Here is a 12,961-nt window from a genome sequence, read left to right on the forward strand (position 1 = left end):
ATAACAAAGTGCACAGTGACTTAGAATTTGAGCGATATAAATTTGAATATAGTAGAGTTTTCTCTAGTACTGACCAGCATATGAACAAACCTAAGGGAAATAAGGTTAAAAAATTGGATCGTGACTGTAAAACGTACAGCCAAGGGGTAGCTTATCCACCCCCTTCGCTTGCCCAAGTTTGGCATCCTGGTCAACTGATTTCTAACCAACAGGATATTGATTCACAGCAAGCAAGTAACTTGACCGTAGGTCAACCGGTCCAAATTAGTGATCATATATCAGTCACAAATAATAGGAACAATGTTCGGATGGATGAGCTCGATGATTTTGTTGAACTCGGTGTGGATGGGTCTAGCCAGCCTGAAATCCGGAGGAGCGAGAGGTTGCAGAATGCCCCTCGAGTTAATTATAATTATAATAGACAATTTTTTAACCAGAATGGTAACCAACAACAGTTTTTTCTGCAGGCCAGCCATACAGGTGCCAGGCCGAAACAACAGAGAAATGCCCAGGGGAACAGGGGCAAACAGAATTACAACAGGAATTAAATGTAATGTTTATGGAAGATTCCTTTAGTGAGGTAGTACCAACCTCACTAGGGGTCTCTTCTTCTCTGTCAGTGTGTGCTGATGCTGTGTTACATGTTCTGGTTGGTAATGATGTTAATAGTTCTTTTACACCACCAGTTTGTTGTGCAGAGTGACAACAACAAATAAGACCTAGAATAATTGTAAATAAGGAGGAAGATTTTAGAGCGTACAATTTTTCAGCTAGTGAAATTTCTTCAGATATAGTAGACTTTTTAGCTAAAGGTCACACCTATGTACCATGGCACCGAATGGATATTGCTAAAAATAAAATAGAGTTAAAGACCTTCACTAGAAAGTTAAACTTTCAGTTGCTCTTTGCGAATTCAGCAAATACAATAGGTACCCATATATTCCGTACCCCAAGTACTTTTAATCCCTGAATGCATCCGGTTCTCCAAACTTTTGAACAGTTGTGTGAACTGGATTTTAGGTATATGGTTAATCATAGGTCAGATTTAAAACATTGTTGTGACAGTTACAATAATGAATGTTACCATTTAAAATATATTCAATCTCAAGATATACGGTTGTGTAAACCTGATAAAGGGGGTGGATTAGTGGTATTTGATAGGGCCGATTACATTGATCGTATGGAAAGATTGTTGTGTAGTGGAACTTACCAAGAGAGTTCTAGATCAGAAGCCAATAAGGCTTATAATTTAATCAAAATATGTTTAAACGATTTGTTTATTGAGGGTTGTATAGACCAAGTAGTGCTCAATTATATGGTCACCTTGTTTCCTAACTATCCGTCCATGTTTGGAATCCCTAAAATTCATAAGGATTTAGTGGACCCACCTATGAGACCATTGGTTGATAGTCAAGGGTCTCCAACTTACATGTGTTCCAAGGTCATTGACTCAATGTTGCAGAAATTTGTGGTCTTAGAAAAGCAAATATGTAAAGATTCCTGGTCATTCTTGGAGTACGTGAATGACTTAGAATATAAGAAGGACTGCAACTTCTTAACATTTGATGTCAAGGACCTATACACTTGTATTCCTCATCAGATTAGCATTGAATGGGTAGATGCAAGGATAAAGAAACATGGTGCTTCGAACAAAGATATAGCCCTGGTGATGGAACTTTTAGATCTTACCCTCACTAACAATTTTTTCACTTTCAATAACCAGTTTTATTTACAAAAAGTAGGCCTGGCAATGGAATCACCGTGCAGAGCAAGTCTGGCCAATCTAGTTATGGCTCATTGGGAATCCAACTTTGTGCTAAATGACACAAACGTCTCTGAACGTCTGGTATATTATACTAGATTTTTGGATGATATTTTCGTCCTGTTCAGAGGCGACGAAGTAATGGCACGTGAGTTGGTAGATAGGTTCAGTGAGACCACAGATTTTTTGCAGTTTACATATAGCTTCAGTATTAAAGCCATATCATATTTAGACATTTGGTTAACTAAAAATAGCATATTAAGGTGTTTTACTGCTCAAATCTTTAGGAAAGGTACATATTCTAATTTGTTTCTTCATTTCGCTAGCTGTCATCCTTTTCATCAAAAAAGGTCTGTTATTAAAGGTCAACTAGTGAGGGCTTCACGTATTACTAGCCAAGATGATTTTTATAAAGAATGTTTATTTTTAAAAAGATGTTCTTGCACCGTGGCTATCCTTATTGGATTCTTTAATAGAGGAAGTCACTCATAAAAGAGAAAAGTTGATCTTTAAACTGATTTTGGTGATTAAATCTGCAGTAAGTTCTAGTTCTATGACATCAGAAGTATTGATAAATGCAACCAGTAGTAAGTCATCGGCACAGAACGTACAACATTCACAATGCAGCTTTATAACTACATTCAATGCTCAAAGTAACTTTATTGTTAAAATAGTGCGGAAGAACTGGGACCTTTTCAGAGGTAATCAAGTTTTGTTTGAGAAATTGGGCAGTACACCAACTATAGTATTTAGAAGGGGTAGCAACTTGAACTTATTAGAGAAACAGCAAACTAGGGTCTCTAGAATAGTAGGGGTGTTTAAGTGTGAAAACTGTAATTACTGTAAACATATTGATGTCACTAATTTTTTCGTAATAAATGGGCAACATTATAAATGAAGATCAAAGTTTAATTGTAACACTAGGTTCATAGTTTATATGGCCAGATGCTCAAGTTGTCCCGTATTTTATGTGGGCAAAACGGAGCGTAGGTTCCAGGATAGAATATACAAGCACCTCTATGCCATTAGTCATAAAAAATTAGATAATGCTCTAGCAAAGCTTATTCACTTAAATGTGGATCCTCAATTTAAATTTATGGTCATAGATAATATCTTGCATGACATCAGGGGTGGCCCGTTTTCTTTTAAATTAGAAGAGTTGGAACTAATATGGCAGATCAAGCTAAATGCGTTTAATATTCCAGGCTTGAATGAAGCATGTTCCATCACTAGTGTTCTCAAACTTAAAAGTTTACAAAGATAATGTTTATTAGAATGTGTTACTATTTTCCTTGTCTGGGAACATTCTTGTAGTAATGTGGCAATGCAGTTCAACAGAGTTTTTAATGTTCTAATAATTATAATTTTAATTCGATTAGTTAATGTTTTTAAGGCAATTCAGGTGAATGAAAAATTAGTGTAAAAATAATTTTAAAATATATTTATGTTTTCTAGGGGTAGTATCTGTTTAAGTAATCAATTGTGTTGTTTCCCGCATTTTTTGATTGTCTATTTAAGAATAGTTAATTGCTTGTATTGTTACTTCTGAAAAAGTTTGCACGTCAGCAAACGAAAAGCGCTTTAAGTTCATTTTATTGTTTGTCAAGAATATTAAACCTGTGTGAAGACTCTACAGTTGTTCGAACTTGTGGATTTGTTTACTCCTAGAGTTGAGCCAAGTTTAGGAGTTTAAATAAAAATTAGTACTCCCTGGAAGCACTCTTCACCCTGAAGAATGCAGACATATGTGCAGTCACAAGCACCCCTACTGTCAAAGTCTACAATACCTTTCATACATTTTGATCCCCCCTCAGCTCAGGATAAAACAAAGGGAAGAGGTGTTGCAGTGTTAATAAAGGAAAAGTACACTGCTAGACTGCTGTAACAACATGATTCACTTTAGCTGCTCCATGCCTAGGTGTAACTTCCTATCAATATCTGTCCTAGCTACAGATCCCCTTACATGAGTCTGGAAAACCACACTTCCTACCTAAACCTACTGGAGTCTCTTAACATTCAGCCTGACACCATAGTTGTGGGTGATGTCATCTACCCCTGCATAAACTGGGAGACTTATAAGACCCATAATTCACTTGCTCAGAAGGTTTTGGATTCATCAGTGCAAGCACCCTGGATCAACTAGTTAGTTCCCCAGCTAGAGGTACAAATATCATAGACCTAGTACTCATGAATATGGAGGGATCCTGCTCCCTCCCATGCATTAATTCCACCCTTGTGAGATCAGACCACAAATGATCTCCTTTAGTATTAAAACTAAGCTAGAATCTCCATCAAACTTTGTTAAGAACTTTGCGAAGGCCAAACGCCTTAAACTAAATGAAAGCTTATTAAACTTCCAAGCCCCTCTGAGCCATGATGATGTTTAGGCCTACTCTAAACTGCATACAAAAGCACTTTACAACCACATTCATAGGTAGATAGAGAAAGCAGTACCTGTCTGAGTCAAATCTAGGATTACTGGCAAAAATAAACCAGTGTGGTAGACCCCTTGCATAAATAGGCTGTTCAACAAAAGGAAAAAAAATCCTCTACAAAGCCAAGAAGGAACATACAAAACAATGCAAAAAAGACTCCACCAGCTAAAACAAACTAGAGAGATGGTCAAATCTGCCAAAGTAAACTATGAAGCAAAGATGGCATCCCAGGTGAAAGATAGCCATAAGCAATTGTTTAATTATTTTTGTAACCTCAGGGGAAATGCTCAGCAATGTGCCAGCTTAATCATGAATGGCAACACTTGTACCCAGCCTGAAACGATAACAATCCTGCTGGCTGACAAATTCAGTTCAAACTCCTTCCCCCCATCACCTCCTACAACATCCAAAGAAATACCTGCAACCATCCCTCTACCAGTCATTACAAGGGAACATGTCCTTGCTATGCGCGCTAAAGCCAGAAACACAGTCTCCATGGGTTCCAACAACATTCCAAGATGCTTTTTAAATAGCTTAAAACAAAATCTATCAAGGCCACTAAAAACCTTCTTTAACCAAGCCTTCAGACAAGTTTTCTCCCAGAGGAATGGAGGATTGCAACAGTCATCCCTCTGCACAAGGGGAGCCCATCAACTGACCCAGAGAACTACAGACCCATAAGCTTGATCAGACTTATCTGCAAGGCCATAGAGAGAATTATCATGTATTTGATCAATAATGACAAAGGAAATCTCCAAAGACTGGATAAGACCCAATTTGGCTTTGTCAAAGGGATGTCTTGCCTGCTCAACCTGGTGGACTTCTTCAAAGAAGTCACCAGGGCCATGGATGAGGGTAAAACTGTACACACTGCTTATCTAGACCTGGCCAAATCTTTTGAAACAATCCCCCACTAAGGGATCAAAGATAAACATACTGACTTGGGCATAAACCCCTACATAGTCAGATGTATACCAAACTGTCTCACTGAGAGAATGCATGTTTTCCAGATAGGTGAATCCTCTTCCTATAAGAAACCTGTTACTAGTGGTGTCCTACAGGCCTCAGTGTTGGGACCCCTCCTGTTTGGTATATACTTCTTTGAACTGAAGGCTAGTGTTGGGGATCCTCTGGCTCACCAAGTTTGCTGACAACTGTAAGCAATCATTGAATTTCCAAATGATGTTGATCTTCTACAGACAGACCTAAAAATGAAAAACAAATGGTGTCAAAACCATGGTTTGAGACTAAATGCTATAAAATGCGTAATTATACACCAGTAAATCAGGTATCCCTGCAAATTATAGTATTGATAGTGCACCCCTAAAAGTAGACCCAGTGCTGAGGGACCAAGGAACATAGCTAGAAACCTAAACTTTGACAAGTAACTACGGTAGTGAGGAAATCCTTCTGTGTGGCTCAACTTAAGTATGGGCATGGCATCAAGATCAAAGAAAGTTATAGTGCCATTGTACTCAGCCCTCATCTGGTCCATAATCAAGTACAATACTTTCTGCATATATCTAAAACCAGTTGGTGTGGTCCCGGAGTTTTCTCACTAAAAAATAAAGTGCAAGACGTGTCTTATGCAGACTGAATAAAGAACCTATCCTTTTACTCCATCTCATTTCATTTATTAAGAGGTGACATATGCCTGACTTACAAGGTATTTTCTGATCCAGCCCTGATGAAAATGTTACATATTCACAAGAAAAGAATATATAGTAGGTGGACCTGGACCTTATTTGTGCCTCTAACAGAACTTGCTGGAGAAACACATTTATATGCCAAAGGCTATCTCGTCTAGTATGGCATAAGCTTCCCATCTAAAACAAAGCCCAAATGGATGTGGAACCGTAACTTCTCTCCCGGGTACTACCAACCTATGTCCTTTATGGCCTGAGGCAGCGTGTAAAATGACTCAGGGATCCAACACCCAAAGACGCACTACCCCCATCCTCTATCTGTGGAATTAAGAAATAGTTATAACCTGGGTATTATTGGTTAGGCTTGTAAAGACTCTTCTGCCTTTAACCTAGTGATAAACTGTAAAAGATAGGGAAACCTACATAATATACTGTTCTAGTGTACTTCCTCTGCTACTGACCGTGACTGCTGTTCCAAAAGTAGGCATGACCTGGACTATAGTACAAGAAATGAAACCAATTAAAAAAAGTAAATGCTACTGCAATCCCTTTAGCAGTTCACGGATCTACAAAGGCCGCTGCCAAACTAGCTACACAGACTGTCGTCATATTGTCGCCTCCGCCCAGTGGCGCGCAACCGCAAATGAGCGGCTAAATTGAAGCTAGAAGGTGGGACAGGCAAGACGCGGGACAGGCTGATAGGGCTGGGCGGGGAAAGACCAGAATGAAACGGAGATGGTGTCTGGTGTCGTCGTTGGTAGTATTCTGTTAGGGGTTTTGACAGCAGGTGCCGTTTGTCAGTGGTAGGACCGAAGTTTGTAGTAACGACTCCCTTATTAACGGGTTCCCTTCTCCGAGGCGTTTCTGTGGTACTGGCTGGTCCTGCGGAACTGAATTTATCAATGTTGATATTTACTTTGCGGAAGGAGCACCGGAGGCGGCTCTTAGCCCTCGTTCTCATAATCCTGGTGTTAGTGCTTTACAGGTAATTTAAAACCTGATAGGAAACATAAGGTCCACTTTACGTTTTAAAGTGTTGAGACAACGTGAGCTGTACTGTTCTGTAACATTATCTCTATGCACTTATTACGTGAAATGTGGAGTCCGGGTGCTGTTTTTACTGGGGAAGTTTTCAGATGTGACAGTAACTGACTGGTTGTATTTATTAATAATACATATTAATAAATAGTGTTTAGTTTGGAAGTTTAATATCACATATCAAATTTGGCATGTTACTGCATGTTGTATTCCATGTAATGTAACACATTACACGCTGCTTGTTTTTAAAACTGGGTGTTATGGTGTAGCAGGAAGTTTCATTTAAGATCATAGATGTTGAAGGGGAGTGTTGGTAAAGAAGATGAAGAAAACTCATTACAAAGTCTTGCACTTACCTGTCTGTGGTTGACCTTTGTGCATCTAACAATGTTGTTGAGTTTGGCAGAGGTTCATGTCTGTTGCAAATACACTATAAATTTAATTTCTGTTTAACAGTTTTGAAAAGGGTAGTTAAATGGTCAGCAGCCTTATTTCACATTACATTGGTCAGCATAACTCTCAAGTTTGTTCAGGAAAGCTGGAAAAAGCCAAAAATCACAGTGAGAACAATTTTTAAATATTCCTGTGAGTCCCTCAAAAAGTTTAGTATAGTAGCATATTTTTGTACCAAAATGCATTTTCTGTACAGTAGGTAGTATGCAGCCTTGGAAATCAAACATTTTTGAAGGGCAGAACAAAGCTATGAGGGAAAATCAGAAATGTCTTTCAAAATCAGTGGCAGTTGAGAGGTATGTTGGAAGAAATATTTCTTAATAACAGACAAAATTGGTAGGAACACCATTTGTTGTGTCCAGCATCATAAAGGATGTGATGTACTTTATACTGAAACTTGATACTGATACATTAATTCTAAAGAAGTTAAAGCAGAAATGATCTCCCCAGATGCAATACCTGTATACAGTATTTTAAACCCCATGTGAATGTGGTCTGCATATTTATTTATTTATTATTTGAAAATCGGTAAATGATGGTTGTCTGTGATAATTAGTTTCTTAGCAGTGATACCACTCTTTTATTACTAAGAGTTTGCAGTTTTCAGTAGTTATAACCTCTTGGTAAAGAATAGTTCAGCAGACAATTTTGTAAACTGTAAATGTAGTATAGTTATGAAACCCTTTAAGTGTGTTACTGAACTGTATTGCAGTTCATGTTAGAACTTATTCAACTGTAAATATTTAGTTTTTGCAATATCTTGTGTTGGCTTGTTTTGATACTTTTTTTTTTTTGTACTTCTGGGTAGAGAATTAAGTTGGTCCATTGAATTCGAGTGCTATTATGGCAAACACATTCATTTAAATAAGTAAAAATGAAGTGATATTTAAGAAGAATTTTTGTATTTTTAGTAAGAGAGGTAAACTTCCCTGCAGTACACAAATCAGTTGATCTCACTTGGCAGTATAGCCTACTGTAGGGCTGCATCTTGTTAACTCTTTTTAGCTGTATACTTTGTGTGCTGCAAAGAAGTTTACTCACAAAACAGACTTCTTGTAAACTATGTCAATGTAAAGACTCCAAAACTGAGCAGTAAAGAATTGCACAAGTATTCTAGAAGAGGGACAGCAGTTCTTTTGTTACCAAATGATCTAGGAAAGAAAGTGTCAGCGAATCAATAACAATTTAATCAAGTGCCAGGGAAATGGCGTAGTGGTCAAGATGTTTATTTTAGAGACAGAAGGTGCAGGGTTTGACTCTCACGTTTTGATAGTGTATTATAACTGGCTAGACATCTAAAAGTCTGCAGACTGAAGGGGGTCTGAGTTTGACATAATGGTCGAGGTTATCACTTCATAGATGCAAGATACAAGGCTCGATTCTAACTCAGATTTATTGACTAGGCTTAAAAATGGCTCTTCAGGGCAGCTAGCCTAGTATTCATCTATGAAAAACAGCCAGAAATGAGTTTTGCTACCAGTGGAGTTCTTTGTTTTTCTACTCGTAACATTTAAGTAGATGTTTTTAAGATCGGGGATGGGGGGTGCTGGGGTGTTTGCCTCCTGCAAAAAGTTACTTAAGTTAGATAGACATTCTGTTAAAATGTTGTTGCTCTATCAATATGGCTCCACTCTGGATACTAGAATTGCATTTTCTGAAGCAAGAAGTACACCAATGGTGTATGTGTGTAGCCAGGATGAAGGGGGTTTAACAGGAACTCCCGTGCAAAGTGAAGACTCATAAAATTTGAACCATATTTTTCAGAGTTCGGGTATAATAACACCCATAGAACCGGCTTCTGACCTTTCATTGCACAATAGCTAGGAAGTGGCAGCTATCACAGAACATGTGGAGTGACTTTTCATTGGTATTTATGACCTTGCATTTTGTCATTGTAGTGTTACAGACAAAGAGGGAGGAGAGAGCCAATTCACTTTTAACTGAAAAGCCAATCCGTCAATTATTTCTTTTTGTTATTAAACTTTTTATATAGTTGGTTGTCAGAAGCACTAGCTACAGTAATGAAGCTTAATGGTCTATATTACATCCTTTCCTTTTTAAATTCCAATTATAAGACTAGAGTAAGTATACTGTTCTTAAGTAATATGTCCATAAAGAGTGTAGTCCACTTACAATTGTGTGTTGGCAACATGAACTGAATTACCTTCCCTTGGTGGTAGTCCTGCATACTAACTAAATGAGGAGCAAAACAGAAGCATTTCTAAGTTGCATACTGCAGTTTTTATCATTTGTTAACCACATAGGTAATTGATCCAAGGAGTGTTTTCAGCCATGATCTCGTCCATTAAGGTGGGCTCATATAGTGAATGATAAAGGCGATAGAAAAAGACATAAAAGAAACAGAGAGAGTGCATTAGGCACCACCTTTTTAAGGTTACATATGTCAAAATCTAGTGGTACAGTTTAACAAAAAACAAATTGTAAGTAGAATGCGGTGACTAGAAGTGTGCACCATTAGCAAATTTAATTTGATGAATGTATAACGGGGAAGCTTTATTAATCTTTGTAAGTCCAGCACAGTCTGTAATGAGATTTCACATGTGTAAGAAAGATTAGATTAAATGAGCAGATAATATTCACGTGTACAGTAGGTTGCATCTGATACAGAGTTTATACAGAAATGTGTACAGAAAATATTCATGTGAATAGCTGAAATATGGAAATGTGCATTAGAGCAATACATGTCATTTTTTAAATATTGCTTGGAAAAATCTACAATTTATCAGACATTTTTCTCTACACAGCATATGTAGTCTTAAGTGGTTATTTAGCAGTAAGGTCTTCATAACCTAAGACGTTAAAAGTAAATACAGTATTGGGAACTTTATTGCAGTCTAAGCCATTGCATGTAAGTTCTTGATCTTGTTTTATGGAAGCAGCCCTTGTACATTTTATGCTTGTCACTTCGGTAAAGGCTTTTACAAAGAACATTTTGTTATTCTTTCCATTTTTCAGTGCGGTACGTGTGCTCTGACGGTTGGCATACCATTTTATTTATGACAGGGCATGGAGGTCCTAGATGAGTAGTGTAGAAATAGTTGGTGAGGTGTCAACAAATGTTGACATCTTAGCCCACTAGGCTGAATTCACTAATAGTTTAGCATGGAAATGTCCACTGGAAGTGTGTGGAGTAGGAAGCAAATGACCCTTTGAAGAGTATGGCAATATTGTTCTGTCGTGTATGTGTGTATATATATATATATATATATATATATATATATATATATATATATATATGTATGTGTGTGTATATATATATATATATATATATATATATATATATATATATATATATATATATATATGGGACAACAACTGGACCCTCTCTCCCAGGGTCTCCATAAATCTGTCTATGATTTATTTGTGTTGGAGCCATGGTGGTGTGATTTATTTTTCTTTTTTCCTATCCAGTTTGTAAAATCACTAGGCTGTTGTTTGGTAAAGGGGTTCTTTTGCCTACTGTCACAACCTGAGGATTGCCAAGCAGTGAAATCATTTAATTTTCATTTGCTGAAGTTGTGGTGGCAGTTCCATAGCTTGGTATCATGCATAGTCATCAGCAGAGAAATTTAATCAGTTACCCATGTAACTCAGACCAGGGTGTCAGAGGTATTTAATGGATCAGTATTTCTGAATGGAGAACTGGTTTACACATGAAAAAACAGTTGTGTAACGCTGTTTCTGTCAGTAGTGTTGCTGTTTTTCTGTAAGTTGGCATTCTAACTGTATAACTTCTAATACTTTGCTATGGCTTGATGTTGGCTTAAAACACAAACCATTTCAAAGGTCAGTAAAGCAGCATCAAATCATTCTTGTAAAATAGTATATGTTTAGAAAATGTGTAAGATACTGTTTTCTTTTTGTTATGCCAGGCGCTTTTCTAACAAAGCCTCTTGACTGCTTGAAACATGATTCAGAGCCTTTTTCTTGATCTTCTGTCAAATTAGAATTTTAGGTACTCTGTGATGAGAAGAGAAATTGAATCAGTCTTCACCAACTTTTGGAAGTTTATAGAGAGCCTATGATGTCTTAGGATGCTACATTACGCTTCCCTTTTTGATATTCAGTGCTATAATTCTGTGATTGTAATCAGAAATAATTTCAGGTGGTCATTGATTTGTTAGAAGTGATGATTGTTGTTAGAAATATAAATGGAAGTTTCTGCAGCTCCAAACTATTGCTAAAGCTATTCTCCTTTTGATTGTATATTTAACATCTACCTGGGAACAGCTGACATAGGCAGTTGTTCTCTTGTACTCCTGAATTTGTACAGGAATGGTATGGAGCCCCGAACAGGCTTACATTTACAGTAAGCTCTTTCTGTGATGCTGGGTCAAAATATATTGTAGATGGTATTTTAAGGCATTGGTTTTAATCTGTGCTTGGCGTTTTGGTGGTTTTGATTTTAGCGCAAATTCTGTCAGAGCTCTGTTAGAGTAATTACCATACCCAGAAGAGTTCTGATGCCTGTAAGTTACTTTTGGTGATAGAGCTTTGAGGATAGCGTTTTCTTTTTGGCCTCTGATAAAATGTCATCTTTGGAGAACATAAAGGCAAAAAACTGAATCCATAACTTTTTACATTCATGCTTATTTTATTAATTTCTGCCTATTCTCTCCTTTTTTTTTTTTTAAAGTCAAATACTGTTGACAGGCTAATGCCATAATCTTCTTGGGTCTTGCTGTGCTTTATGGTATCATTTCTTTATTTGTCACCTTACTCACTCTGCCGGGTTTACTGTATTACATTTTGCAACATCTCTGCTGCTGGATTAACTCCAAAATTTAGTCTGATGTTCCTTCCTTGTCAAGATACATTGTAAAAATAGCAATATAATGACTCCCCGAATGTAGGTCTAACTGATAATGATAACTTGAACGCAAGTCTGGCTGACTTATACAACTACCCATCATCATCATTAACGTCCTTCTTCCCATTTTCTGAATGGGGTCAGAATGTTGTGCCAACTTTCGCCGTCTCTCTCTCTGCCACTTTCCTACCTGCTTCGTCACTCCTGTCTGACTCTTGCAAGTCTTCTCTCACACAGCCCATCCACTTCTTTGCTGAAAACCTTTGTTTCCTCTTGCCTTCTTTCTGGATGTCCCAAATCTTCACCATATTGTCTTTTGCTTTTTCCCCACATGTACCTGAACCACTGATATAGGTTCTCTTTGACCTTTTCTGTAATAGAGCTACTTTGTCTTCTGCTCTTATGTCTTCATTTCTTCGTCGGTTCCCCTATGTGCATCCTGTCCATCTGTCTCTGGCACTTCAAGTCTAAGTCCATAAGTTCAGAACTCCTGTTTCCTATGTCAAAGGCCTTCATGACATGCAGATTATGTCATACTAAGTGCATGTTTGTGAGCACCGACACTGAGGTCATCAAGAGTAGTCATGTGTTGTGCTTATGTGATGACCTCAGGGTGTGACTCTGAAGCATGTCAACAAATAGTGTTAGGTGGTCAGAGTTTTAATATAGTTGTCACTCCGTAGTCCAGATCTTAGTGATGTCTTAGGCTCAAAGACCAATATTTCTAGTCATCCCCAGGAGGATAGAGTCCGTCCCAGAGCAGTTGGTAGCAGTCTTGGATCCTGTAGGAGATGAT

At 37.7% G+C, this 12,961-nt stretch overlaps 1 protein-coding gene across 3 annotated transcripts in view; it reads left to right on the forward strand.

Moving 5' to 3' along the window:
• The window catches only part of GLB1L2 (galactosidase beta 1 like 2), a 2,046,079-nt gene that overhangs the window by 296,613 nt on the left and 1,736,505 nt on the right, over positions 1-12,961 (forward strand). For 2 of the 3 annotated variants that reach the window (XM_044081170.1, XM_044081169.1), the window contains exon 1: positions 6,542-6,828. The exons of the other annotated variant lie outside the window; for it this stretch is intronic. In XM_044081170.1, the coding sequence (XP_043937105.1) occupies positions 6,746-6,828 (83 nt within the window). In that variant the 5' untranslated portion in view covers positions 6,542-6,745. Of the gene's footprint in view, positions 1-6,541; positions 6,829-12,961 lie in introns of those variants that run through there. 3 annotated transcript variants of the gene reach the window in all.

The sequence above is a fragment of the Protopterus annectens genome, chromosome 8.part0 (assembly GCF_019279795.1).
Source record: "Protopterus annectens isolate FY-2018-M chromosome 8.part0, PAN1.0, whole genome shotgun sequence".
Lineage (NCBI taxonomy): Eukaryota > Metazoa > Chordata > Ceratodontiformes > Protopteridae > Protopterus > Protopterus annectens.